Consider the following 27,766-nt stretch of genomic DNA (forward strand, 5'->3'; position numbering starts at 1 on the left):
CATGATGTAGGTCAGTTCAAGGTCAGTTCAGTGGACATGCTCACTAAGCTGGATTAGTGATCAGCCAATCAGAGACAAGGGTCTGCTGTGCTGGTTTGTATTATTAGTCTTTTTTTCCATGATTGTATGTTATGAATAACTGTAGTTTGGCCTTGACCTTTTCCAAAATCAAGTATATGTTGTACCTGACAAGGGGCATTTTTTGTGTGAACAGCTGAAAGTTTTCTTATAATTCTGGATAAACTATTCAGCCAGTTGTAAAAATTGTGCGACTCAATTGTTTTTCCAAGAAACCCATCATCCCACAGACTGACATCATCTCTGCATAATACACCGCAGGAGGGAACTACCGGTAGCTTTAAAATCGATTTACAACATATTGATTTTCTCAGATTCTGCAAACATGTATATCTGATGTACCATAATTACTTGACTTTTGGGTTAACACAGTGTAGGAAACAGCTTACATGTGTTTTATTATTCACAACCACACTTAAATCAAGTATAAACCTCCAAATTAGTAAGGCCAACAAAGAATATGTGTGTTTTCAGTTGGCCAAAACATCCCGAAATTGATTTGTGCAACTGAGCTGACTTTGCCCAGTACATTGAAGTGCTTAGTACATTATAGATAGTAACTATTATAACATATATTAATTTAAAAAAACACAAAAAACTCTACCTACAGTAATTTTAAAACCAGTGCAATAGGAAACACACATTAAGACCTCAACAAAGACAAAGGGTACTAATCTTATGAACATGCACGCAAATGGGGCCTCTTAAATATCATCTTGTTACCTTACTGTCATAAATGTTATAACCTCCTGAGTTTTACCCTAATTACAATTTCTTACACACAGGGCATAGCAATTGCATCAAACATTTTATATTATGCAATGCTAACCAAAGATGGTTACTCTGCTTATGGGTAAGTTCAAAATTGTTAAATATACCTAAAAGACTCACTAGCATCATTCAGGTCATCCATGCTTCACTAATGTAAATCAATATGGTGTCACTGAAGTCAGTTTGGTTCAATATCCATATGAAAATGATGCCTTCATCAATATGATGTCACTGAAGTCAGTTTGGTTCAATGTCCATATGAAAATGATTCCCCACATCAATATGGTGTCACTGAAGTCAGTTTGGTTCAATGTCCGTATGAAAATGATTAGGGTTTCTGGTAACTGTTTAACAGTAACAGTAAAACAGCTGTTTTTCATCCAAAATCAAAAAACAGTAAACAGCTGTTTTTTTTCTAACTGTTTTACTGTTTCTAACGGAAATTTTTAAACAAAAATATACTACAACTGAAGCTCCAATGTTCTGTGGTCGTGGCCGGCCTCACCGTTGTGCCGGGCTTGGCCATCGGGTTGCTCGGCTTGCTAGTCATCGCGGTCTGCATTCTGCATGTGGAGTGCAGGACCTGTCATTGGCTTGGCGCATACTGCAGAATGCAGGTGTGCAGGTCTGCACCTTGGAGTATGTGACACATTGTACAAAAAGAGTACTGAGATGGACGATTTAAACCTGGATAGCGATGATATCGATGAAATGGACAATTCTGAAGCCGGTATGGACTTGGAAGTGATCAGCAATGATACATTAGAGGGAGATATCGATTACCACGATCTGCTCAAGAAATCACGCAAGCTTGTGAAATTCATCAAAAAATCAACTGTTCGAAATAGTGTCTTTCAATCCAAAGTAAAGGCTGAGTTCGGATGCGAGATTGAACTGCATCTTGACGTGAAGACACGCTGGAACTCCATCCCAACAATGTTAGAGCTGCTAGTAAAGACAGAAGTCACCATCCGCGAGACACTAACTGAATTCAAGGCGCTGGAAATAATTGAGACATTGGATTTTGACGCTCTCAAAACTCTTCTGAAGGCAATGGAACCTGTGAAACTTGCTGTTGAGAATCTAAGTCGAGAAGACGCGACGTTGATGAGTGCTGACACAATTTTAGAATTCATGTTCAACAAGCTCTCTAACCTGAATAATGACATTAGTACCAAGCTCATGGAAAATTTGAAGTGTCACGTTGAAGAGCAATTGAACAATGATGTCATGAACCTCCTGCGCAGTCTCAAAGATCCATCTGTCGCCCTGTCAAAAACTACGCTAAATTTCGCAGGAAATCTAGCGTCTCGTCTATTTGAAGTCAACAATGTAGAAGATGTCGTCGAACAGTCGTCAAATGATGCTGAAAGTGTGAACTTGTCTCTTCAAGATGAACTGAATTTGTTGCTTCAAAAAGATGGATCATCAATTGCAGTCGGAGGGCAAGACAGTTTCAAATGGTTCAAGTCCGAATTCACGCTCTTCAGGAACTCTGGCCAGCGCACTGAAAATCTCCAGAAATTGTACAACGCAATTCTATCCATTAAACCGACATCAACGGACATTAAAGAATTTTTTTCGGTCTGTACGAAATTCTGTACAAAATTAAGATCGCGTCTCTCAGACAAGTTGCTTAATGCACTTGTATTCTTGAAATATTATTATAAGTAAAAATGTATTGATTTAGAACTTATCACGAAAGATATATAATAAAACGGTGTTCATCAAAAAAATAAGCTATTGACTGTAAAATTAGTGAAAATATGGAAAAAACAGTAAAAACAGCTGTTAACAGCTGTTTTTTTTAAAATTGAAAACAGTAAACAGCTGTTTTTCAAAAATGACTGTTTTTCAAAAACACTAAAAATGATGCCTTCATCAATATGGTGTCAATGAAGTCAGTTTGGTTCAATATCCATATGAAAATGATGCCTTCATCAATATGATGTCAATGAAGTCAGTTTGGTTCAATGTCCATATGAAAATGATGCCTTCATCAATATGATGTCACTGAAGTCAGTTTGGTTCAATATCCATATGAAAATGATGCCTTCATCAATATGATGTCACTTAAGTCAGTTTGGTTCAATGTCCATATGAAAATGATTCCCCACATCAATATGGTGTCACTGAAGTCAGTTTGGTTCAATGTCCATATGAAAATGATGCCTTCATCAATATGATGTCACTGAAGTCAGTTTGGTTCAATATCCATATGAAAATGATGCCTTCATCAATATGGTGTCAATGAAGTCAGTTTGGTTCAATGTCCATATGAAAATGATGCCTTCATCAATATGGTGTCACTGAAGTCAGTTTGGTTCAATATCCATATGAAAATGATGCCTTCATCAATATGGTGTCACTGAAGTCAGTTTGGTTCAATGTCCATATGAAAATGATTCCCCCATCAATATGGTGTCACTGAAGTCAGTTTGGTTCAATGTCCATATGAAAATGATGCCTTCATCAATATGGTGTCACTGAAGTCAGTTTGGTTCAATGTCCATATGAAAATGATGCCTTCATCAATAGGGTGTCACTGAAGTCAGTTTGGTTCAATATCCATATGAAAATGATGCCCCCATCAATATGGTGTCACTGAAGTCAGTTTGGTTCAATGTCCATATGAAAACGATGCCTTCATCAATATGGTGTCACTGAAGTCAGTTTGGTTCAATGTCCATATGAAAATGATTCACCCATCAATATGGTGTCACTGAAGTCAGTTTGGTTCAATGTCCATATGAAAATGATGCCTTCATCAATATGGTGTCAATGAAGTCAGTTTGGTTCAATATCCATATGAAAATGATGCCTTCATCAATATGGTGTCAATGAAGTCAGTTTGGTTCAATGTCCATATGAAAATGATTCCCCACATCAATATGGTGTCACTGAAGTCAGTTTGGTTCAATGTCCATATGAAAATGATGCCTTCATCAATATGGTGTCAATGAAGTCAGTTTGATTCAATATCCATATGAAAATGATGCCTTCATCAATATGGTGTCAATGAAGTCAGTTTGGTTCAATGTCCATATGAAAACGATGCCTTCATCAATATGATGTCAATGAAGTCAGTTTGGTTCAATGTCCATATGAAAATGATGCCTTCATCAATATGGTGTCAATGAAGTCAGTTTGGTTCAATATCCATATGAAAATGATGCCTTCATCAATATGGTGTCACTGAAGTCAGTTTGGTTCAGTGTCCATATGAAAACGATGCCTTCATCAATATGATGTCACTGAAGTCAGTTTGGTTCAATGTCCATATGAAAATGATGCCTTCATCAATATGGTGTCAATGAAGTCAGTTTGGTTCAATATCCATATGAAAATGATGCCTTCATCAATATCGCGTCAATGAAGTCAGTTTGGTTCAATGTCCATATGAAAACGATGCCTTCATCAATATGATGTCAATGAAGTCAGTTTGGTTCAATGTCCATATGAAAATGATGCCTTCATCAATATGGTGTCAATGAAGTCAGTTTGGTTCAATATCCATATGAAAATGATGCCTTCATCAATATGGTGTCAATGAAGTCAGTTTGGTTCAATGTCCATATGAAAACGATGCCTTCATCAATATGATGTCACTGAAGTCAGTTTGGTTCAATGTCCATATGAAAATGATGCCTTCATCAATATGATGTCACTGAAGTCAGTTTGGTTCAATGTCCATATGAAAATGATGCCCCCATCAATATGGTGTCAATGAAGTCAGTTTGGTTCAATGTCCATATGAAAATGATGCCCCCATCAATATGGTGTCAATGAAGTCAGTTTGGTTCAATATCCATATGAAAATGATGCCTTCATCAATATGGTGTCAATGAAGTCAGTTTGGTTCAATGTCCATATGAAAACGATGCCTTCATCAATATGATGTCACTGAAGTCAGTTTGGTTCAATATCCATATGAAAATGATGCCTTCATCAATATGGTGTCACTGAAGTCAGTTTGGTTCAATGTCCATATGAAAACGATGCCTTCATCAATATGGTGTCACTGAAGTCAGTTTGGTTCAATGTCCATATGAAAATGACTCCCCACATCAATATGGTGTCACTGAAGTCAGTTTGGTTCAATGTCCATATGAAAATGATTCCCCACATCAATATGGTGTCACTGAAGTCAGTTTGGTTCAATGTCCATATGAAAATGACTCCCCACATCAATATGGTGTCACTGAAGTCAGTTTGGTTCAATGTCCATATGAAAATGATTCCCCACATCAATATGGTGTCACTGAAGTCAGTTTGGTTCAATGTCCATATGAAAATGATGCCTTCATCAATATGATGTCACTGAAGTCAGTTTGGTTCAATGTCCATATGAAAATGATGCCTTCATCAATATGGTGTCACTGAAGTCAGTTTGGTTCAATGTCCATATGAAAATGATTCCCCCATCAATATGGTGTCACTGAAGTCAGTTTGGTTCAATGTCCATATGAAAATGATGCCTTCATCAATATGGTGTCAATGAAGTCAGTTTGGTTCAATATCCATATGAAAATAATGCCTTCATCAATATGGTGTCAATGAAGTCAGTTTGGTTCAATGTCCATATGAAAATGATTCCCCACATCAATATGGTGTCACTGAAGTCAGTTTGGTTCAATGTCCATATGAAAATGATGCCTTCATCAATATGGTGTCAATGAAGTCAGTTTGATTCAATATCCATATGAAAATGATGCCTTCATCAATATGGTGTCAATGAAGTCAGTTTGGTTCAATGTCCATATGAAAACGATGCCTTCATCAATATGATGTCAATGAAGTCAGTTTGGTTCAATGTCCATATGAAAATGATGCCTTCATCAATATGGTGTCAATGAAGTCAGTTTGGTTCAATATCCATATGAAAATGATGCCTTCATCAATATGGTGTCAATGAAGTCAGTTTGGTTCAATATCCATATGAAAATGATGCCTTCATCAATATGGTGTCACTGAAGTCAGTTTGGTTCAATGTCCATATGAAAACGATGCCTTCATCAATATGATGTCAATGAAGTCAGTTTGGTTCAATGTCCATATGAAAATGATGCCCCCATCAATATGGTGTCAATGAAGTCAGTTTGGTTCAATATCCATATGAAAATGATGCCTTCATCAATATGGTGTCAATGAAGTCAGTTTGGTTCAATGTCCATATGAAGACGATGCCTTCATCAATATGATGTCACTGAAGTCAGTTTGGTTCAATATCCATATGAAAATGATGCCTTCATCAATATGGTGTCACTGAAGTCAGTTTGGTTCAATGTCCATATGAAAACGATGCCTTCATCAATATGGTGTCACTGAAGTCAGTTTGGTTCAATGTCCATATGAAAATGACTCCCCACATCAATATGGTGTCACTGAAGTCAGTTTGGTTCAATGTCCATATGAAAATGATTCCCCACATCAATATGGTGTCACTGAAGTCAGTTTGGTTCAATGTCCATATGAAAATGATGCCCCCATCAATATGATGTCACTGAAGTCAGTTTGGTTCAATGTCCATATGAAAATGATGCCTTCATCAATATGGTGTCACTGAAGTCAGTTTGGTTCAATGTCCATATGAAAATGATTCCCCCATCAATATGGTGTCACTGAAGTCAGTTTGGTTCAATGTCCATATGAAAATGATGCCTTCATCAATATGGTGTCAATGAAGTCAGTTTGGTTCAATATCCATATGAAAATGATGCCTTCATCAATATGGTGTCAATGAAGTCAGTTTGGTTCAATGTCCATATGAAAATGATTCCCCACATCAATATGGTGTCACTGAAAGTCAGTTTGGTTCAATGTCCATATGAAAATGATGCCTTCATCAATATGGTGTCAATGAAGTCAGTTTGGTTCAATGTCCATATGAAAACGATGCCTTCATCAATATGATGTCAATGAAGTCAGTTTGGTTCAATGTCCATATGAAAATGATGCCTTCATCAATATGGTGTCAATGAAGTCAGTTTGGTTCAATATCCATATGAAAATGATGCCTTCATCAATATGGTGTCAATGAAGTCAGTTTGGTTCAATGTCCATATGAAAACGATGCCTTCATCAATATGATGTCACTGAAGTCAGTTTGGTTCAATGTCCATATGAAAACGATGCCTTCATCAATATGATGTCACTGAAGTCAGTTTGGTTCAATGTCCATATGAAAATGATGCCTTCATCAATATGGTGTCAATGAAGTCAGTTTGGTTCAATATCCATATGAAAATGATGCCTTCATCAATATGGTGTCAATGAAGTCAGTTTGGTTCAATGTCCATATGAAAACGATGCCTTCATCAATATGATGTCAATGAAGTCAGTTTGGTTCAATGTCCATATGAAAATGATGCCTTCATCAATATGGTGTCAATAAAGTCAGTTTGGTTCAATATCCATATGAAAATGATGCCTTCATCAATATGGTGTCAATGAAGTCAGTTTGGTTCAATGTCCATATGAAAACGATGCCTTCATCAATATGATGTCACTGAAGTCAGTTTGGTTCAATGTCCATATGAAAATGATGCCCCCATCAATGTGGTGTCAATGAAGTCAGTTTGGTTCAATGTCCATATGAAAATGATGCCTTCATCAATATGGTGTCAATGAAGTCAGTTTGGTTCAATATCCATATGAAAATGATGCCTTCATCAATATGGTGTCAATGAAGTCAGTTTGGTTCAATGTCCATATGAAAACGATGCCTTCATCAATATGATGTCACTGAAGTCAGTTTGGTTCAATATCCATATGAAAATGATGCCTTCATCAATATGGTGTCACTGAAGTCAGTTTGGTTCAATGTACATATGAAAATGATGCCTTCATCAATATGGTGTCAATGAAGTCAGTTTGGTTCAATATCCATATGAAAATGATGCCTTCATCAATATGGTGTCAATGAAGTCAGTTTGGTTCAATGTCCATATGAAAATGATGCCTTCATCAATATGGTGTCAATGAAGTCAGTTTGGTTCAATATCCATATGAAAATGATGCCTTCATCAATATGATGTCACTGAAGTCAGTTTGGTTCAATGTCCATATGAAAATGACGCCCCCATTAATATGATGTCCCTGAAGTCAGTTTGGTTCAATATCCATGACAGAGAGCCACAATGGATTAGTACTTAGCATCAAGGACTAGCAAACCCAGTGAAGAGAAACATCCATTACAAATTACTTTTTCTTTTAAAGTTCAAATTGCCATCTACAAAATGATATAAAAATTATATACAAGATATTTTGTACTATGTTAATACTATATATATTTCTTCATGTAGTACAAAACAATGTGCTATTTTAACCAGAGGTGAATACATCGGTTTTTGTACCACAGGATGAAATATATCTTGTATTAATAAAGGAAAACAAAATTTTATTTCTTTTACATACCAAACGTTTTACGGAATCAAAGTTTCAAATTTAAATTCACTCTTCAGAACAACATTCCTACTACCATTTTTTCACGTTGTCCTAAATTTCAATCAAGCTTATCGGCTGATCACAAACATATCAGGAATTTGCGAGAACTATTGATCTGGGATGCACTAATCTGTTGTAATAAATAAAATATTTGACATTTTGTAATCTATTTTACTCTAACTAAATAAAAAAATCTGTAATTCTGAGCTTAATCGAGGGCATGGATGGATGGATAGATGGATTGATAGATGGATGGATGGATGGATGGACCTACACATGGACACCAAAATGATTATTATGTCAAACTTCTGTCAAGGCAGGCTAGACAAACATGACCCATTACCTGGATCAAAACTATTCCTTATAGTATGTTCCACTCTGGTTCCAGTCAATGAAGACCTTCAAAAGTTACCGGAATTCATTGAAGATATATGAACAGTACAGACATACAAAATATATTGTATGCTCCTATGATATAATTATCTTTAGGGGCATAACAAGTGCTATTACTGATATCAAGTGGTACAGATATAAATCAGGATCAGATATATTTGACTTGTATTTGACTCACCAGAGCAAGGACATTCAGAAACTCCCTTGTGTCAAACTGAAGAAGTGTTCTAAGATTGGGATAAGATGGCTCATCTAAACAGAAGAAGAAAAAAATGAAGAAAAAAGTTTGATACTAGTAGAGGGAAATACATGAGTACATTACATAACTATATTTTAGTGAAAATAATTATATTACAAAATTTTACATTTGATTCATTAATAATTACTAACGTTTTGCTTACCAAATATACTTGCTTATAAGCAGAGTCAAACTATAATCTGCATAGACCCAGATCAGTTGCCTCATAATGAGCAGACAGATATGGATCCATGCAGTTGCTAGGAGTCAACAAAAGAACAATCAACATGGACTCTGATCTACAGGTACATTAAGCAATGGCAGATCAGAATCTGTATGATGTTTTCAGTTGGAATCAACTTGTATATGGTTTTTTTGTCCTCTTTACAGCTGGTTGGTGAAATTTTGAAAACATAAAATGACTGCTATGCAATGTCCTTTTGTAAATGGAAAACAAATGTGACTAATTACAAACTTGAAGTGAGTTAAGCAATTTGCTCATGTAGTTCTGCATCTCACCGTTTGCCCCACAATAAAGAAGAGTCAATTTTTTTTCTCAAAATGTGCATAACGCATCTGAAAACTGAGAGAACAGTGATTCTAAAACACAGATATCTTCTTCTGATGTACCATAACTAAGCCGTTGAGCAATCTGGAAAAGCGTGCAGTAGTAGCTGTGGTCACAAATTTCTGAAGTACAATGAATCCAGTCAAAAGAGCGATAACTCTTAAAAATAATCTAAGGAAAAAAATATGCGTCAGTATGCGCATCTTTATATGATGACCATAATATTCCAAAGTTTCAATATGATCCATACAACGTTGCAAGACAAGTTGCATTCACAAGATTCTGTTTTAAAATTGCATTGAGCTGCTGGAAGAAAAGGGCAATAACTAGATGAAAATTGACAGACAACTCTCATGTATTGACATGTGCATCTTTAGATGATGGCCATAGTATTTGACATTTTTCATAGTGATCTATTAAGCACTGAAACAGGTTGCATTCACAAGATTTTGTCATGCACAGCATTTTGCTGGAATTGAAAGGGCAGTGATTCTTCTACAAATTGCTGCAATACAGAGAATTATTAATATGCACAATTCCTGGTAAAGATCATAATATTTACAAAAATTTCATGGCAATCCGTCAAAAACTGTGGAACAAATGCACTAACAAGATTGTGTAACAGGGCTGAGTGCGTGATTATATGAACAGGAGGATTCCTCTACATCCTTGTCTTAATGGAGATGGAAGGTATAAAAGAACCGTAAGTTTGTTGTTGTTGTTTAAGGTTTAATGCTATTTCTCAGCACAAGATAGGCTATCCATAACAGCCAGTATAATTGATGGAAGAAGAACCCAGGCAAAATCCAAGTAAGAAGAACTGGTGCATAGGAAGCTGCTGGAAAGCTTTCTCACATAAACACATTGGCCGAGACCAAGACTCAAACCGACACAGACAGAGATGAGATGGCAGTGATCAGTAATGGTCAGTGATTTCGACCAATCAGCCACCCAGGGCCTTGAACTGTATGGTAAAAATGCGCTGTATAAATCACAAACAAGTACAACATGCTCATTAGATGTGAAACACCTTTGTAATATTTGTTACATAAATAATACAAAATGAACTACAAATATTTAATATCCTGTCCACTCTGGATAAGTGTACACTTTGCTACCAGTACAAGTAAACACTCGTGGATAAAACTTATTTCCACATACTGTAAAATTAAGTGTTTTTCCAAATCAAATAGATACAAGTTTTGTCAAAGATATTTTATAACGCTGGATTGTGTCGTTTTGTACTTAGACTGATTGCTTTTACATATATGCCATATTATGGAAACCTAGATGGAAGACTGCTCAGTCACAGTCTGGAATAAGGTTGCATGGTACATACCGTCCCTATAGTTCCTTGTGTGTAGACAGGTCAGACTATCAAAAACCTGAAAAAACAGAAAGAGTCTATTGATGTCAACAATGCAGATTTACAAAGTTTAAATTTAATTGTGTCAATTGTCATTACAACATTCTTCACAAAGAATATATTGGTTCCCAGAAAATTTATAGGAATCAGCATCAACAATAATATTAAACTTGATCTTTAAAACAGAAAACTCTGCAAGCGATGCCAAAATCAACTTGCCAAAAATAAACATGCATATTTTTCTTATAGTGTTCTTTACATCGACACAGAAACTTCCTGAGAATTAACTTTAACTGGGAAAATATCAGAAGATAAGAAACAGCTTTTACACAGAAAAATGAATTTTAAAAGTACAAAAATATGATAAAGAATATTTTTTAAAGTATGAAAATATTAGATATTATGTATATATCTATATTTCTGGCTAATTCATCTTGCACCTGTGGACTGATCAACTTAAGACATGGGTGCTAACTAATTAAAATAAAGTCATGATCCGTACAGTGATGGATTTATTAATATTTTGTTTAATTCTTTTAGCCGACTGTACTAAAAGATAAAGAATGAGCCTTTCAAAGAAATGTTCTGTTGCTTACATGCTTTGGAGGAACTAAAGATGTGTTCATGTGTTAAGTCAAACAATAACCATAACTCCATGATATTTTGCCAGAAAACATTCAAATCAAACAGTTATTTGATTCAGGTGCTCCTCATGTCAAGTTTGGTTTAAATCCATGAGGTCCTTAAAAAATTACTGAGTGTAAATCGAAGGGCAAAGTTTTAAGTCAACAAATCATAATAAATCCATAAAATGTTGATCAATAAATATCTTGACCTCGCTCTTCTAGAATGTAAAGTTTCACACTAATCCGATCTCAATGCATTATGTCATTTAAAAGGTCTTGAATGGTGTATGCATGTGTCATTATCATTTCTAATCTATCTTTACTCAAGATAAAGGCCTCATACTTTGGAGAACTATTAGCAGCTGTTTGATATGTTTACTGTGTTCATGACCTTTTCATCCAACCCCACAGAATGGGCAGGAGACAGAAGGAAGAAGTCTGGACCTGCAGCTTGGCTGTTTTTTTCAATACTATAAACGAGTTTATTTGATATCGAACAAACATTTAATACCATGAATTCATTATTTTTTCATGAATTATTGATTTTCAAACAACAAATTTAAAGGCCCAGTGAACATTGATCTGCCAGTAGAAACTGCAGAACCTCTTACACAAATCCATTAATTTAATGGTGCCCAAATTTTTTATTATCAAAACTACAAAGAACTGATATCCAAGATAAACTAATTTTTATGTAAATTGTGTTATTCCAAGAATACTTAGCCTTCACATTACCATTACATATATTATCCTGCTACCATGTGAATCCAGCCCTACTAAATGACACAAATTGTTTTTCTATCTAATGTAGACAAAGGTCAATAATTCATGCCCATTACCTACCCTTGCCACTGCTTGGTGTCGCTAGTGTTTTTTTAGCTGAGCGATATACTAACAAAGATGCTCACATGGTGGGGTGGTTGGGAGGGCTTTTAAGCAATGTGGCTGGATAAAAATTCTTGGAGAAACACAGCTGACTTAAAAATTTACTTTCTCCTTCAAAAATATTCTCCAGTCACATTAATGTTAGGAGAATAGGTAATGGGAGGAGAGAATGTTGAGCATCCAACCTCTACCTTGGGTATCCTTCTAAGGAATGATGGCTAGATTTTCCATGTGAACGATAACTCATTCTTTTAATTACATAAGCAACACAGCTAAGGATTGCTTGATATGTGACCCCAACATAAGGTTAAGATAAATACTAAAATCTTCTTACCTACAAAATTTCAATGGCAAATCCAGTGAAGCTGAAAGTACTTGTCGATTGCCTAAATGGGTCTAATGGTCATCTGGGCTGCTGCTCCTACCAGATTCAAGGTTTGCCTCCACAAAACTGAATCTCCGAGATAAAAACCTCGAGAAGGATGACTCTCCATGTCAGCCAACAGATTCTACTATATCTCACATGGAAATGTTATGAATGAATCCGAGGTTCCCAGACATCATTCTAATCTAATGAGCAGTAATCTTCATTCTTCATAAGGTGACTATGATCTCGTGAGACCTCAGAGTATGCTGAGTGTATAACCCATTTCAGCCAGTAAGCAAGGGCTTGAAGGGTGATATCGTTTCCTGGCTTTCACCAGAAAAAAAAGAGTTGCATCAGCATGCCATGACTTGTCTCTGTGCATTTCAAGTAGTGCTCGAGTGTGCAAACAGGAGACTCTCAAACTGTCTATGGAAGAGAGCAAGCAAATGACTCCTCTATGATTACCAACAAATCGTAATCAATTTCGGTTACAATGCCTGATTGTGTTAAGAGGACCACTGAACCATCCAATCTGAGTTGAAGATAGTCTGGGTCAACAGAAAGGGCATGTAGCTCGCTCACCCTTTTTGCTGAAGTTATTTGGCTTGCAAAAGGGAATTGGGAAAAAATCTGTTTCAATATTGCTAATTTACCCTCACAGGTTTTTTTATGTCATGTATAGCATATCATAACATGAAAAATGGCAAAATCCCCAAGACAAGAACAATAACAACAAGTACAACTACCAGTATTGCATAGATGATAAGGAGGGTGGGGGTGTGGATGGATGGGCTGTATATCTGTAGCATGGAATCCATTATATATACAAGCATGGTTTAAATGTGAACTTACTAAAGCAAATAAACTCACCTTTGTTCAAAGAAGAGCGTAGACATAAGCTGGTCTTCCCAACTGACAGAACATTATCCAACCACAGCATATTTACAAGTTAAGTATGTGATGCAAGTCAAACTCAAAAAGAGATTTGTTTATGTCTTCTGTACAATCTAATGTTCCAAATCAAATACTGCAAATATCCAGTCACAAATACACTACATTAAATATGTGTATTTCTGCATCCAGTAATCTTCATTTCACAAAAATATCGCAACAATGTAATGTTTAGTTGTGATGTGGAATTTAAACATAAACACTGTCACTGTGTTGTGTAGGACAACTCAAACCAGTACTGTGCACCATATCAAACAATGTGACATCACACGCATTGGACATTTTGTGTTGACAAATGTTGTTTTCTTTTGTAAAATAATCTGTTTATTTGGACAGATGCTTATTCTTTGATTTATAGCTAACAAAAATGTATTATATACTTTTACAATTTCAACTTTGTTTGGGACTATTTTTTACACACAAGAAACGAAACGTACAGAATCTGTCAGAATATTCAATAAAATATTCAATAAAAATTATTCAATAAAAATATTCAATAAAACTATGTGATAAAAAGGGTAATGATTTAACATTAAATTTATAAAACTCCTTAAATAAAGTCCAGCCTTGGTGAGCAAAAGCAGGACATTATTCAACTCATTTCATAAATTCAATATTAAATTGTTTCCCATTTCAGATCCTCTATTAATATCAAAGGGCAGTAGCTTTTGACAGTAACTGGGGTCAACCATTTCTGAGGGATTGAGGCACTCAGTGAGACGATGTTATTGATACGGCAGCAGTCCCTGAAAACGCACCACATTCTCTCATAAACCCTCAGAGTAGAGGACCTTCTTGGTCTCAAGACTCTCCACAATTGAAGGTTTAAAATGTTTGTCTCACAAGGCTGTCTGGACGAGAATTAAGCATGAAGAATACAGTCCCAGTGGGGAGGGAACACCCATGACTGTGACTGCTTGACAAGATTCAGGTTGGCCAGAATCCTCCTGGGCAGATCTATCACTATACTGAGTATGTTAGTAACCTGGGACTATCAGAACCTTCTTGCATTTTTGACCCACTAACTTCTGGGTTAAGATTATTTTTGGTACCAATACCATGGGAGGGTGGGCAAATGCACCTTTCCCAACTGACTGACAAAGCATTTATGGCCCATATATATATATGTTTCTCGAGAATGTCATCTAGGTACGCTGCCTTTCATTGCAGATGGAGTTGATAGGAACTGGGTTACAATGCAATCCATGAACTTGGTAAACCCAAAGGCTGACGTTGATGGCAAAGGTAAGGCTTTGAACTGATAAACCATGTTGCCCTAAGCAAAACAGAAATTTGTGGGATGCAGGGTGGATAGGGACGTGAAAATATGCATTGGTCAGGTCAGTCCAATCCCATCATATGGACAGACAGATTGGACTTGCCGTCTACATCTTGAATTTCAGTGGCAGAATGAATTGCTTGAGGCAACTCAGGCCAATAACTGGCCACAATTTGCCGGGAACTTTTTGCATTTCATCCATTTAGTTGACATTTTTACTAAAATGACAAAAGAGGAAAAAAACGAAGCATAAATTAGTAATTCAGCATGTTACAAACTCGCTAACGCCATCCCCGTTACTAACAAAGTGAAAATAGAGTAAATGATAGCATGAGTTCAATAATAACAAGTTTACATGTGGTCATAAATTGACAAAGTCAATAAAGATAGCAAAGTGACTCAAACTTGGAAGAAATTATAAAAATAATGTATACAACCTGAAGAAGAATGATTGTATAACACAATAAATCCAAATTTAAAGTTGGATGGTTGAATTTTAACACTAAGATAGCTTAGATCGTCGCAGATAAAATGCATGTTGTTATCAATACAGCAGCGAAGCTAAAAAATTAGCAACACATTGCAGTGGTAAGGGGAGGTAACGGGAAGGAGTTATTGCCCTTTGACTATTTTAGAAAAATATGATTTTGACCTTTTAGTAGGGCTGGATTCGTGAGGTAGCAGGCTAATATCCCTAACATTAATGTGACTGGGGAACATATTTAGAGGAGAATGTAATTAATTTGGACATCCTGTTTCCAATTAACTACAAAATATTTATTCATAATCTCTATTATTATTGCTGTAAATCAAACTGAATCCAAAACATACACTGTTCTTGACATACTCTACTAGCTCATCTGGGATGTCTCCAAGAGGATAGGCCCTTCCTGCCAAACAGCAACTGTAAATATATGTACACATGGTAATTCACCACCTACTTTCATGTTTATTTGAGTCAAAAGGTCACTATATGAAATTTTGTAATGTAAGACCTACCAACAATACGGAGTAATGAAAAGTCTTTGCCGCTAGTAAGAAATATATTTGAGTTATATAATTAGACTTCAAACTTTTCATGCAGTTATTATCCATGCTCTCTAATAAAATCAAAAGGGTGAAACGTTGTTCAAATTTTGGATTCCTATTTATCTTCCGTACATTCAGCACATAAGATGATGATGTGACATACAAATTTCTGGCCTTTTCAGCCTTAAGCAAATGAATTTGGATACCACTATAATAAATCATTATGCATAACAGAATATCTATTTATGGTTAAGAAAAAAACAATGTAAAATTATAATTGGCAAAATCAAGTTTGGATTTTTGTGGGCTTATCGCCATTTTTCAGCACACGATAGGCTATACATGGCAGCCAGTATATTCTGATGAGGAAGAATTGAGAAAAACCACGAAAAGAACATCCAACCCACAGGAAACTACTGGCAAACTTTCTCATGTACCGACAGGGGCTGAGCCAAGACTAAAACACATGTGGTCAGAGGTGAGAAGACAGTGATCTACAAAGGAAAGTGCCTTAGACCCCTAGGCCACCCAAGAGGCCCTGCAAAATCACGAACCTGCTTATCATAATACGCATTATTTTATAACAGATACGTAACTAAGGAATATATTTTGTGATTTCTAAAAGAGGACATAAAATTTGACATATAATAAAATGTTCATTCAAAATATATGTTCTTGACCATTCTATCAATATATATCACAAAAAACTAAAACATTGCTTAATTGATTTTCTCAAAGAAGGAATCATGAACAGAATTATTTTCAGAACGATAAAAGAGTTAACAGAATAGTAAAAATATATACTGTAGAGATAGGCAATAGATAACATACCTTATATACACTAGAAGCTTGTTAGCAATAGATAACATACCTTATGTATACTAGAAGCTTGTTGTCAATAGATAACATACCTTGTGTATACTAGAAGCTTGTTGTCAATAGATAACATACCTTATGAATACTAAAAGCTTGTTGGCAATAGATAACATACCTTATGTATACTAGAAGCTTGTTGGCAATAGATAACATACCTTATGTATACTAGAAGCTTGTTGTCAATAGATAACATACCTTATGTATACTAGAAGCTTGTTGTCAATAGATAACATACCTTATGTATACTAAAAGCTTGTTGGCAATAGATAACATACCTTATGTATACTAGAAGCTTGTTGTCAATAGATAACATACCTTATGTATACTATAAGCTTGATGGCAATAGATAACATACCTTATGTACACTAGAAGTTTGTTGGCAATAGATAACATACCTAATGTATACTAGAAGTTTGTTGGCAATAGATAACATACCTTATGTATACTAGAAGCTTGTTGTCAATAGATAACATACCTTATGTATACTAGAAGCTTGTTGTCAATAGATAACATACCTTATGTATACTAAAAGCTTGTTGGCAATAGATAACATACCTTATGTATACTAGAAGCTTGTTGCCAAGCTTTATCTGCTGGTCTGTGAATAATAAAAAATAAATAAAATAAATAAAGATAACCGAATATGAATCCTAATTACAGATGAATGTTTGCTAAGGATCAAAGTTTAAATGTTATGCTGTATAATTTAAATACAAAACAAAAATCTGATAAAATTATGCTGTTTGTGTTGCAAGATTAAACAGAAATACAAAATCCTCAATGATAAGGCGATAAAGTCATTATTTGAAAGAAAAGGACAGTGTTTCCTAATGAACTGAGCTGTGTTCAACAAATACAGTAAAAAAACATTAGGTGATGTAATGGAAAAAGGCAGATGTGATCTGGGAAATGGCCTGCTCTGTTTTGGAATTTTTGCCATGTTAAACAAATGCATGGATTTTGATAATATTTCAGAAATTTCCACTGGCTTTCCTGACTCCCCTTACTCCCAACTCCATTTACCCAGAGGTTTACAGCACCTAATTTAGAATGTGGGTTGAATTTTTAAACACATTTAATTGAACACTATTCACATATAAAGTTTTATGTGGCCCATAACCTGCAGACTTGCCTGAGAGTTGCTTTCCCGTGCTGACAGCTGCCTGGAGAGTGGAAAGCAGTTCCTCCAGTGGTGTAGTGTAGTCCTTCATTCCTTGATTGTACACATAGATAATGGCATCATACAGACCATAGTTCCAACACAGCATTACAACCTGAAATTAGCACAGATGAAATTAGATTTATCAAACAATATTATTGGTATGATGCATTATAAACCCACTGTAGTCCGAATATACCTCCCTGTTTGTTTGTACCCCCCAGCTGATTTAAAAGACGAAAAGCACAATGAGATAAAAGATGCACAGTACTATGTCAGTTCATTTTTTATTTATAATATCAAACATGATTATGCCTAGTTGGGACCCTAACACCTTGTTGTCTGTGCGTTTCATTCCAAATGGAAGTTTTCAGTGTAAAAGACAACCTGTTCACCAGTCATTTCCAGTTCCTGGAGAAGTCCATTTTCAGTAATGGGGTGTATCCACGACTACACATGCATGTACACTGAAGAAAAATACGATGTCATCTGCCTCCAATATTTACAATGTCAAATCAAGCAAAGGGAAAGAATGACAATTACAAATTTGCCTTTCACGTCGATTTAACAAGCAGTGTAATTTCTACATACATGTGCACAAAGGAAAAAACTCTACCATAGTGTATGCAACATGGTGCCATGTTAGTATGGAAAGTCCGTTAAGCATGAAAGGTGCAGAGAATGCCAGTGTTGGGGCCACTCAGGTTAGAAATGATAAATCAATGAATGAACTAAGTTCTGTGCACTTTTTATCACATTATAGATTACCATTATTGAAATCGGTGGGTGGGGGGTACAAAAAAATGAGGAGGTACAGTCAGATTATACATATTTTTTTTATAACAGTATGTGACATCTTGTCATGATGCCATACACAATATTTCACATCAAATTCATAGACATTTGCTAAAATCAAGATGCCTGACATGTGGTCATCAAATGTTGTACATTTTTTAATGGAAATTATTTGTCATTTTGTGAGATACAAAATTTTGGAGTAAAATGTTTCTTTGATGATACTTACCCAAGAATGATATGTTGGAAGAACGTCTATCACCTTGCAAATCCAGCCCTCCAAAGGTAAGAAAAAGGCTAAGGCCATAGTGACCAGGAGTCTTATATGAAAATTAACTAACAAGGTTCTAATCAATGGCTCAAATAGTGCCCTGAGGAACCACATCAGAACCCTCATGTTTCATTTTGTATAATGTTCCTAATTGCACATTACATTTCATGTCAATGGATAAATGTTTCTGAGTTACACAATAATGTACAGTGTATTTCAGCCACACAATTATGAAAATGTTCCAAAAGCATGGTTGTCTCTGACTGAATGACCCAGTAAAATCCACACCGGTCAGCCCTTTGTTCGCAAGAACACTTTCATCTGCCTTCTTTATCAACAAAGTCAGCATTTAATATTTGGGACTACAATGATTGAGCCCACAACATTACCAATGTTAGAAAAAGATCAATACACTAAAAGTTCAAAATTTGATTAAAAAAAAGAGGTAAAATAAAAGCAAATTTCATCAACCAAATTTAATTATAATTTTTTTTTTGGATATTATAAATTTTGTAATCATGAATTATCAAAATATTAATTCAGACATAAAAACATAAAAACTTTTAATTCCCCAAGCTGACAATAATTGCAGGAGTTGTTACATGGATATTTTGGCTGATGATGCAATAAAATATTTCAACGTATAAAATTTTCAACATTACTAAATAGTTAAATACAAGCTAAAGTCAACTAATGAAGAAGAAAATTGAATAAAGCAAAATCTGAAATACTTTAGTTATTCTAATAGAAGCCCCTTTCTGATAAACACTCCCCCATTTTTTTTCCCCCACAAAAAAAAGAAATTCCTACCTTACTCAGGATTATATATCCGTATATATTCATTATGGTATGTCCAAATAATTAAAAACACTACATGAGTACTCCAATGACTGTTGGAAAGATCACTAGAACTTAATTTATGAACATTTTCAGTCAAACAGTGATGTATAGTGCCCCCCACCCCTCTTCAAAAACTGCACTGCCTCCAGGGTCTCTATTAGAATAACTACAGTATATGAAAAATCATGATATTTGTGTAACAATATTTTGAGACTGACTTTGGAAAACTGCAAAGGAGAATATTTGCATTCATCTACATACTATTAATCATTCTAACAAAATGAGTAGGAACAGATACTGAGTAAATGTGTACACAATTTTATATTTCTCCAGATACAAGGATTGCTGTTTATAAGCTTCCCAATTTAAGGTTAAAACCAGAGATTTTGCACATGTTCGTGGCAACATAGGCATAATGCCATCATCTACAGTGTCACTCACATGGGATTTGCATACCCTACACGACTTTCTCATATTAGCAAACTGAATTACATTCATACAGAAATAAGAAGAAAACAGTTGATTCCTGTTTTTTTCTTTATCCTCCATCTCAATAATCAGTCGCAACCACCACCTCAACAACAGAGAATTTATTAAATGTGCAATGTCTGCAGCTTGTACTCTTAAATTTCTCGGTGAAATAAACAGTCTGATAACCACTATCACCACAATGATATTGAGGCTGTTAATGATAATGAGGTGGGAACTACCCAATTAGTAATGATGTTATATGTTTACACATGTCTTGTCTTTTTCAAATATCCATCAATAGACAATCTATCTAAAGAAAACATATCCTAAACTGATCACTGAAATCAAGTCTTTATTGTCATAAATAGCCCATGGTTGTTGCCAACATATTAATGTTTATCTGTTTTCCAACATCCTGTTTGACTACCTGCATATCTGGAAATGCCAGAATTTACTGCTGCATCATAAAAAAAGAAGAGAATATATCAGCTTGAAACTCATTTATTTGTAAACCAAGGTTATCAAAAATGTGTGAAAGAACTAATTCAAGTGAGTCAAACAATCTGCAGCTATTAGTCTGACTCTAAACTGACGAAAAATACAAACAAAGCTGTTTTAAAAAAGTCTACAATCAATAAAATACTTACTTGATGAATATCCAGACTGGTAACATCCATATGAACAATACAGGCCTCTACATTTTCCAGCATTCCCTTCCCCTCATATAGGGATAAAAAGTCCTTCATCACACTTGGAGGAACGGAGGTTAGTTTATCATTCAGGATATAGGGTTCCAGACACTCTAGAAATGTTCCTTTTGCAATCACATCCATGCTGAACCTGTCATAAATCCGACCGAACAGTATGTCCCTGGCAAAAAGATAAAAATGAATAGTTCCTGTATCAGGTGAACTTCTCATAAATCCGACCAAACAGTACGTCCCTTGCAAAAAGACAAAAATTAATAGTTCTTGTATCAGGTCTATGATTGGGCTGACCCTCAAATGGGCAATTTTACAAAACTCTACACTTTATATTTCATTTCCATTTGAATTTTGTTTATATTTCATGTATATTTGCATTTCATTTCATTTGTATTTCCATTTGTATTCCATTTATGATTGCATTTGTTTTCTGTCTGCATTCCATTTACATTTCCATTTCAGCGATGATCTTGTTCTTCATGCAGGGTTGCAGTATTCTGTGTTCATTGCTTCCATTCAACATTTCCTTTAAATTTTGTTTACTGAAATACATTTATCACAAGCGTGATTTCCACTTTCTTTCATATTAAATGCAGAGAACTTGAAGTGTGCCATAATAAAATACACCGAAATAAAATTCAAAATGTAACTGAACTGCAAAAAAATGTAAAAACATTGTAAGATATTTATCTGCAAATTTTACTTTTTATTTTGTTTCTTTCATATAAAAATCATACTGATACAACTGCTACTGATGATGTGATCACATTAATGGCAGATGTCAGAACAAATTCCAGAGCTTGTGAGGAGTGAAAAACTGACAGTGCAAAGAAATAAAAAAAATTGGATCTGAAATTATTATGCAAAAAATTACTTCTGACCATGGATATTTAGCGCAGAATGAATATAGAATCTTTAAATCTATTCATTCACATTTCGTTTCATCACTCTGCATCCTGTTATCTGTTTCCTTAATACTGCATTTATTTCATTCATGTTCATTCTGCATTGTTTGTAATCACTGATTCTATGTTCTGTTTGCTTTCTGTGTCGCTGTTAAAATCACCCATATCTTGGTAATCATGCCATCTACATATGCATACAAACATGTCTACCAAATTTCAAATCATTGTTAATTAATGATGATAACAAGGTTGTTATTTTAATTTGTTTAAGTCCCAAAGATAACAAAATCTGATAAACTGAATAATTGCTATAGCAATGATAAGGATATTTGATAAACTAAACAATTGTTATAAAGAAGACAACAAAATGTGATAAAATAAACTGCTATAATCCCAGGGTATAAAATGTGTTTCCTATTGCACTGCTTTTAAAATTAGGGTAGGCAGGTCATCTTTTTATATGAATATTATTGCTTTCAGGGATTCTCTGTTGGTGTATAAGTGTTCTTTAATTCTTGTTCCAAGTCTTCTGATTGATCTCCCGAATGTAGTCTTTTTATTTAAAAAATCACAATGGAATTTATAAATGATTGAGCACTTCTTTTTCAGAGAAGTGTGGTCTTTAGGACGTAACAATATAGAATGGATGGTATTACAGTAGTTGGTGAACACTGCAAAGAACTGGGGCATACTGCTTCTTGGGACAATATCAGAGTACTCGGTTGAGAGAATACTCTATGGAGAAAATTAAGGAAACCTGTTGAAACAATGTAGGAGGAACCAGTGTTGAACTGTGATCCTGGATTGGAACTTTTGCCTTGTACTGAAGAAGGATTTTGTCACATAATCAATATTTAGTGTGGTTTAGTCATGATTTAGTTTGCTACACAAAGGTATATATTCCTGTCCATTAGAAAAAGATTATTTTAAGTTTTGGAAAAAGGCCCATTACAAATTATATTATGAACATTTTATGCATAAAGAGAAAAACTGACTTTATATATATATATATATATATATATATATATATATATATATATATATATATATATATATATATATATATAAAACACATTTGGTTGGTGCCCTACCATCTACTTTCAACGTGAACCAATGAGGGATAGATTTCTTGGTAGTTAGACAGGTCCAGTACTAAAATTCAATGTAGAGTGGTGTTGAAGATTACTACTTAAGTTTAATGATGATGCAGTTTCCAGTACAAACTATATAATAACAGGCAAATATTTATCACAGTACATTCTTAAAAAAACTTTCCATATTAAAAGGAGAATTGGGAAAATAGCTTTATCAATTTTATTTTAAAATTACTTAGATCACATGTCACAGACAACTCTCTCACCTATTGGTTTTATGACTTCTACAAAGTAGAGATACCAATAAATAGCTGACTACTGGGTAACCAGTCTACTGGATCAGTCTGATCATTTGTGTACCTGGATTGACTAAACAAATATGTTTAGTGCAAGCACCTAGACAATAAAATCAACCTCAACTAAGCTGAAGAGTTCCAACCTCTGAAAATTCCATCAAGAAGTCAATAAATTTAACTCTCAATCAGTTTAGTTATGATTCAGTTATATATTGTCTGTGATCAAGTGGTGGCTGAAATTTCCTGTTTTTTTCCTTGACTTTAATCAATATTGCAAAATAAAAGGGCATTTTTGGTCCTATTCCCAACTTTTTCCCCGACTACTTGATAGCATGGGAACTCTGAATCAACACAAATAATGCCACAAAGTGAAATTAAATACTTACATTCTGTTTAGATACAAAGTAAAATCCACACTCACTGGAACAATACCCTGTAATCAGAAAAGCAGGTGTTATCAGTGTATGCACAATTACATAATGTAGTCAGTGTATGCAAGATATTACCGTGTTGTCTGAATAATGCAGAATATTACATGTAGCAGTACAAACGAATATTGCATTGTTGTCAAATCAGCTTGATAATAGTGTTATAATTATGATATTCAGAATATTGCATAGCATTGCCCATGTATGCAGAATATTGCATAGCATTGCCCATGTATGCAGAATATTGCATAGCATTGCCCATGTATGCAGAATATTACACAGCACTCCCTGTGTCAGCAGAATATTGCACAATGCTATCATGATATGCTGAGTAAGTGTGTCATAAAGATATGCAGAACAGTATGCATTGCTGTCAGGATATGCACAATATTGCACAATGTTTTCAGGATATGCAGAATAACAGTTTATTAGAGTTTACACAGTGCTGTCAGGATATGCAGAATAACACTTTATCAGAACATGCACAATATTAAACAATGTTATCAGGATATGCAGAATAACAGTTGATCAGAATATGCAGTGTTGTGAGGATATTCAGAATAAGAGTTTATCAGAATATACACAGTGTTGTCAGGATACGCAGAATAGTAATTTATCAGAATATGCACAATATTAAACAATGTAATCTCGATATGCAGAATAACCATTGATCAGAATATACACATTATTGTCAGGATATGCAGAATAAGGGTTTATTAGATTATACACAGTGTTGTCAGGATATGAAGAATAAGAGTTTATCAGAATATGCACAATATTAAACAATGCTATCAGGATATGCAGAATAACAGTTTATCAGAATGTACAGTGTTGTCAGGATATAATAATAATAATGAGGACTTTGTATAGCGCCTAATCTTTAGAAGTTCTAAGCGCTTTACAACATTAGACAATACCTATAAGATAAAAAACATATAATAATATTATTACAAAAACAAACACACAAAGAAATTAGAAATACATAAAAAAAAAAACATGCTGAGAATATTTCAGGTAGGAAACATTATTAGGTCTTTAAATTTGTTCTTGTAGTCGAAATAAGTGAGTTTTGAGAGCCCTCTTGAATGTGATCTCTGTGTCTTTGTGTCTAAGTTCAGTGGGCAATTCATTCCACGTTGCTGGGCCTTGGTATGCAAAAGAACGCTGTCCATATGACTTTGTTTTCATAGTGGGAATAATTAGTATACGACTGTCAGAAGAGGAGCGTAAGTATCTTGCTGGTGTTTACACATGGGTGAGATCGGATAGGTATGTTGGACTAGAGTCCGACAGTGAAACGTAGCACAGAGAACAAATTTTGTGTTTGATTCTGGATCCAATGGATAGCCAGTGTAGGGTACAGAGCAGCGGGGAGGTGTGCTCTGATCGTGGGACTCTAAGTATGATCCGAGCAGCTGTGTTTTGAACTTTTTGAAGTTTCTGGAGTAGATATTGAGATGAACCAGACATAATTGAGTTACAATAGTCCAGTCTTGAAAGTACTAATGAACACACAAGTTTTTAGTGGCATCATCTGAAAGATATTTGCGAATTGAGATGATGCGTCTGAGATCAAAATATGCAGCCTTTCATATGTTCATGACATGTTGGTGAAATGTGAGAGTACTGTCCAGAGTAACACCTAGGTTTCATACTGATTGTGTGAATTTAATGTTGGCGGTGCTGATATTTATTGTTTGAGGTAAAGGATGTGGATGAGAAAGTCTTTGTGTTGTGATCAGAATGGCCTCAGTTTTATCATCATTCATCTGCAGCTTGTTCCATGTCATCCATGATTTCACATCAGAAATGCACCTTGGATGGTAGCATCAACTTCATCTGGGTGGCTAGATTTGTATATTTGGGTGTCATCAGTGTACAATTGGTGAGACACTGGATGATGATCTATGACACTTGAGAGCGGCTGAGTATACAGAATGAAGAGAACAGGTCCAAGAACAGACCCCTGTGGAACACCACAATATAGATCAACTGGGCTGGAGTGTATTCCATTTGCAGATACAATTTGTGTCCTGTTGACCAAGTAGGACTTGAACCACAGTAAGGCTGTATCATGAATGCCAAATACATGCTCGAGACGGTTAAGTAATTAAGTAATATATCATGGTATATTGTGTCAAATGTTGCAGACAAATCAAGGAGGGTGAGGACTGTAAACTTTCCGCTATCCCGTGCAGAGAGAATGTCATTAACTACTTTTAGAAGAGTAGTTTCAGTACTGTGGCAAGGGTGATATGCAGACTGTACATTGCTAAAAAAAACTGTTTGAATTTAGATGAGATACATGCTGGGATAGAACAACCTTTTCTAAGATTTTTGATATGAATGGGAGATTAGAAACTGGGTGGTAGTTCTTTAAATCGTTATGGTCTAGTGTTGGTTTCTTCAGCAGAGGCTTTACAATGGCAGTTTTGAAAAATGATGGGAATTCCCCAGATGAGAGAGAGGTATTAATAACATCAGTTTGTGAAGGCAATACTGGATCCAAGAACTCAAGCAGCAGTGATGTTGGAACTGGATCAAGTTCACATGACTTTGGTGCACTCTTCCTCAGGATTGTACGTACAAAATCCATAGAGACATGTTCAAATGCTGCTAATGGTTGCCGCTCAAATTCTGTATCCCAATTGTATGGTGACGATGAGTCAACTGAAATTGTGGTGTCAAACTTATCTCTAATGGTTTGTACTTTGTCACAGAAGAAATTTGCAAACATGTCCAGAAGGACGACTGGAGAGAAGGTAGTTGGAAGTGGTGTTGATTTGTTCTTTGACATTAGCTTGTTAGTAATCTCGAAGAGCTCTTTGCAGCTGGAACTTTTCATGATCTTAGTAGTGTAGTGGGCTGATTTCACTGCATGGACTATATTTGTGACATTCTTCTTAGTGACTTCATAGATTTGTTTATGAATAGTGAGTCTGGTGGAAAGCCAGAGCCTCTCAGCTTTACGGCGGTCTCTTTTAGCAGTGTGAAGCTGGTCCCTAACACTGCTATACCATGGAGAACACTTTTGAATTGATACTCTGCACTTGGTAGCTGGGGCATGTTTGTCAAGCAATGAATGCAGACAGTTATCGAGTTGTTCTGCGGTAGGAAGTAAGCAAGTTGTTAGGTTAGCTTGGATGTCGTGTATTAGTTTGGTTCTATTTTATCATACGGAGGTTTCTCTTAGTAGCAGATAAAGGTGGAGGGTTAGGGACTGATACGTCCAGATGGAATATAATGCAGAGGTGATCTGATGCAAGGTCATGGGATACCAGGGAGGACCGTAGAATGTTATCATCGGGTCTATGAAGAATCCAGTCTAAAATGTGACCATGTTTATGGGTGGGTTGGTTAACTGACTGTTTGAGGTTGAAAACATTAATGGAATCTATGAGTTTTGATGTGTTTGAGTTTCCGGGACAGACAAAGTGAAAGTTGAAATCTCCAAGAATAATCAGGTTGCCACCTATTGAATTTCCATAGACTAGGAGATTTGAAAATGCTACAAAAAGAGAGAGTCATCCAGCTTGTTTTTTCTACTAGGAGGAGGGCAGTATAGGGAGAAAAAAAATGGACTGACCTTTGCTCCAGTGTGAGTGTGGTTTGGACTAGTTCAAACGATGTGTGATCGAAATTGAATGTTGTGGTGTAGTTAAGACGTTTTATCATGGAGTTCTTTGAGATGACAGCAATTCCACCTCCGCGAGAATTACGGGGGAACGACTTGATGGAGTAACCAGTGGGTGTTAGATCTGCAAACTTTGGTAAACGCCTGATGTTTTTAGCCATGTTTCTGTCAGGAAAAATATGTCAACATTTTGGTCATTGATAAAATTAACTATTTCTGTGTGCTTTTCCGGTGGTCCTACTGACTGGGCATTGAATAATGCAATGCGTAGAGGTATTTCTTGGATAGTTGACACA

General features: G+C 35.3%; 1 protein-coding gene across 1 annotated transcript in view; it reads right to left on the minus strand.

Moving 5' to 3' along the window:
• LOC149790504 (vacuolar protein sorting-associated protein 8 homolog) overlaps positions 1-27,766 on the minus strand; it is a 119,089-nt gene that overhangs the window by 45,138 nt on the left and 46,185 nt on the right. The window contains exons 19-25 of the mRNA XM_089972550.1: positions 23,795-23,841; positions 21,057-21,279; positions 18,006-18,147; positions 17,429-17,471; positions 15,800-15,872; positions 10,834-10,879; positions 8,867-8,940 (exon numbers count right to left, since the gene is read on the minus strand). Of these exons, the coding sequence (XP_089828676.1) occupies positions 8,867-8,940; positions 10,834-10,879; positions 15,800-15,872; positions 17,429-17,471; positions 18,006-18,147; positions 21,057-21,279; positions 23,795-23,841 (648 nt within the window). The remainder of the gene's footprint in view (positions 1-8,866; positions 8,941-10,833; positions 10,880-15,799; positions 15,873-17,428; positions 17,472-18,005; positions 18,148-21,056; positions 21,280-23,794; positions 23,842-27,766) is intronic.

This window comes from Sinohyriopsis cumingii, chromosome 10, assembly GCF_028554795.1.
Source record: "Sinohyriopsis cumingii isolate HCF-2022 chromosome 10, ASM2855479v2, whole genome shotgun sequence".
Classification (NCBI taxonomy): Eukaryota; Metazoa; Mollusca; class Bivalvia; order Unionida; family Unionidae; genus Sinohyriopsis; species Sinohyriopsis cumingii.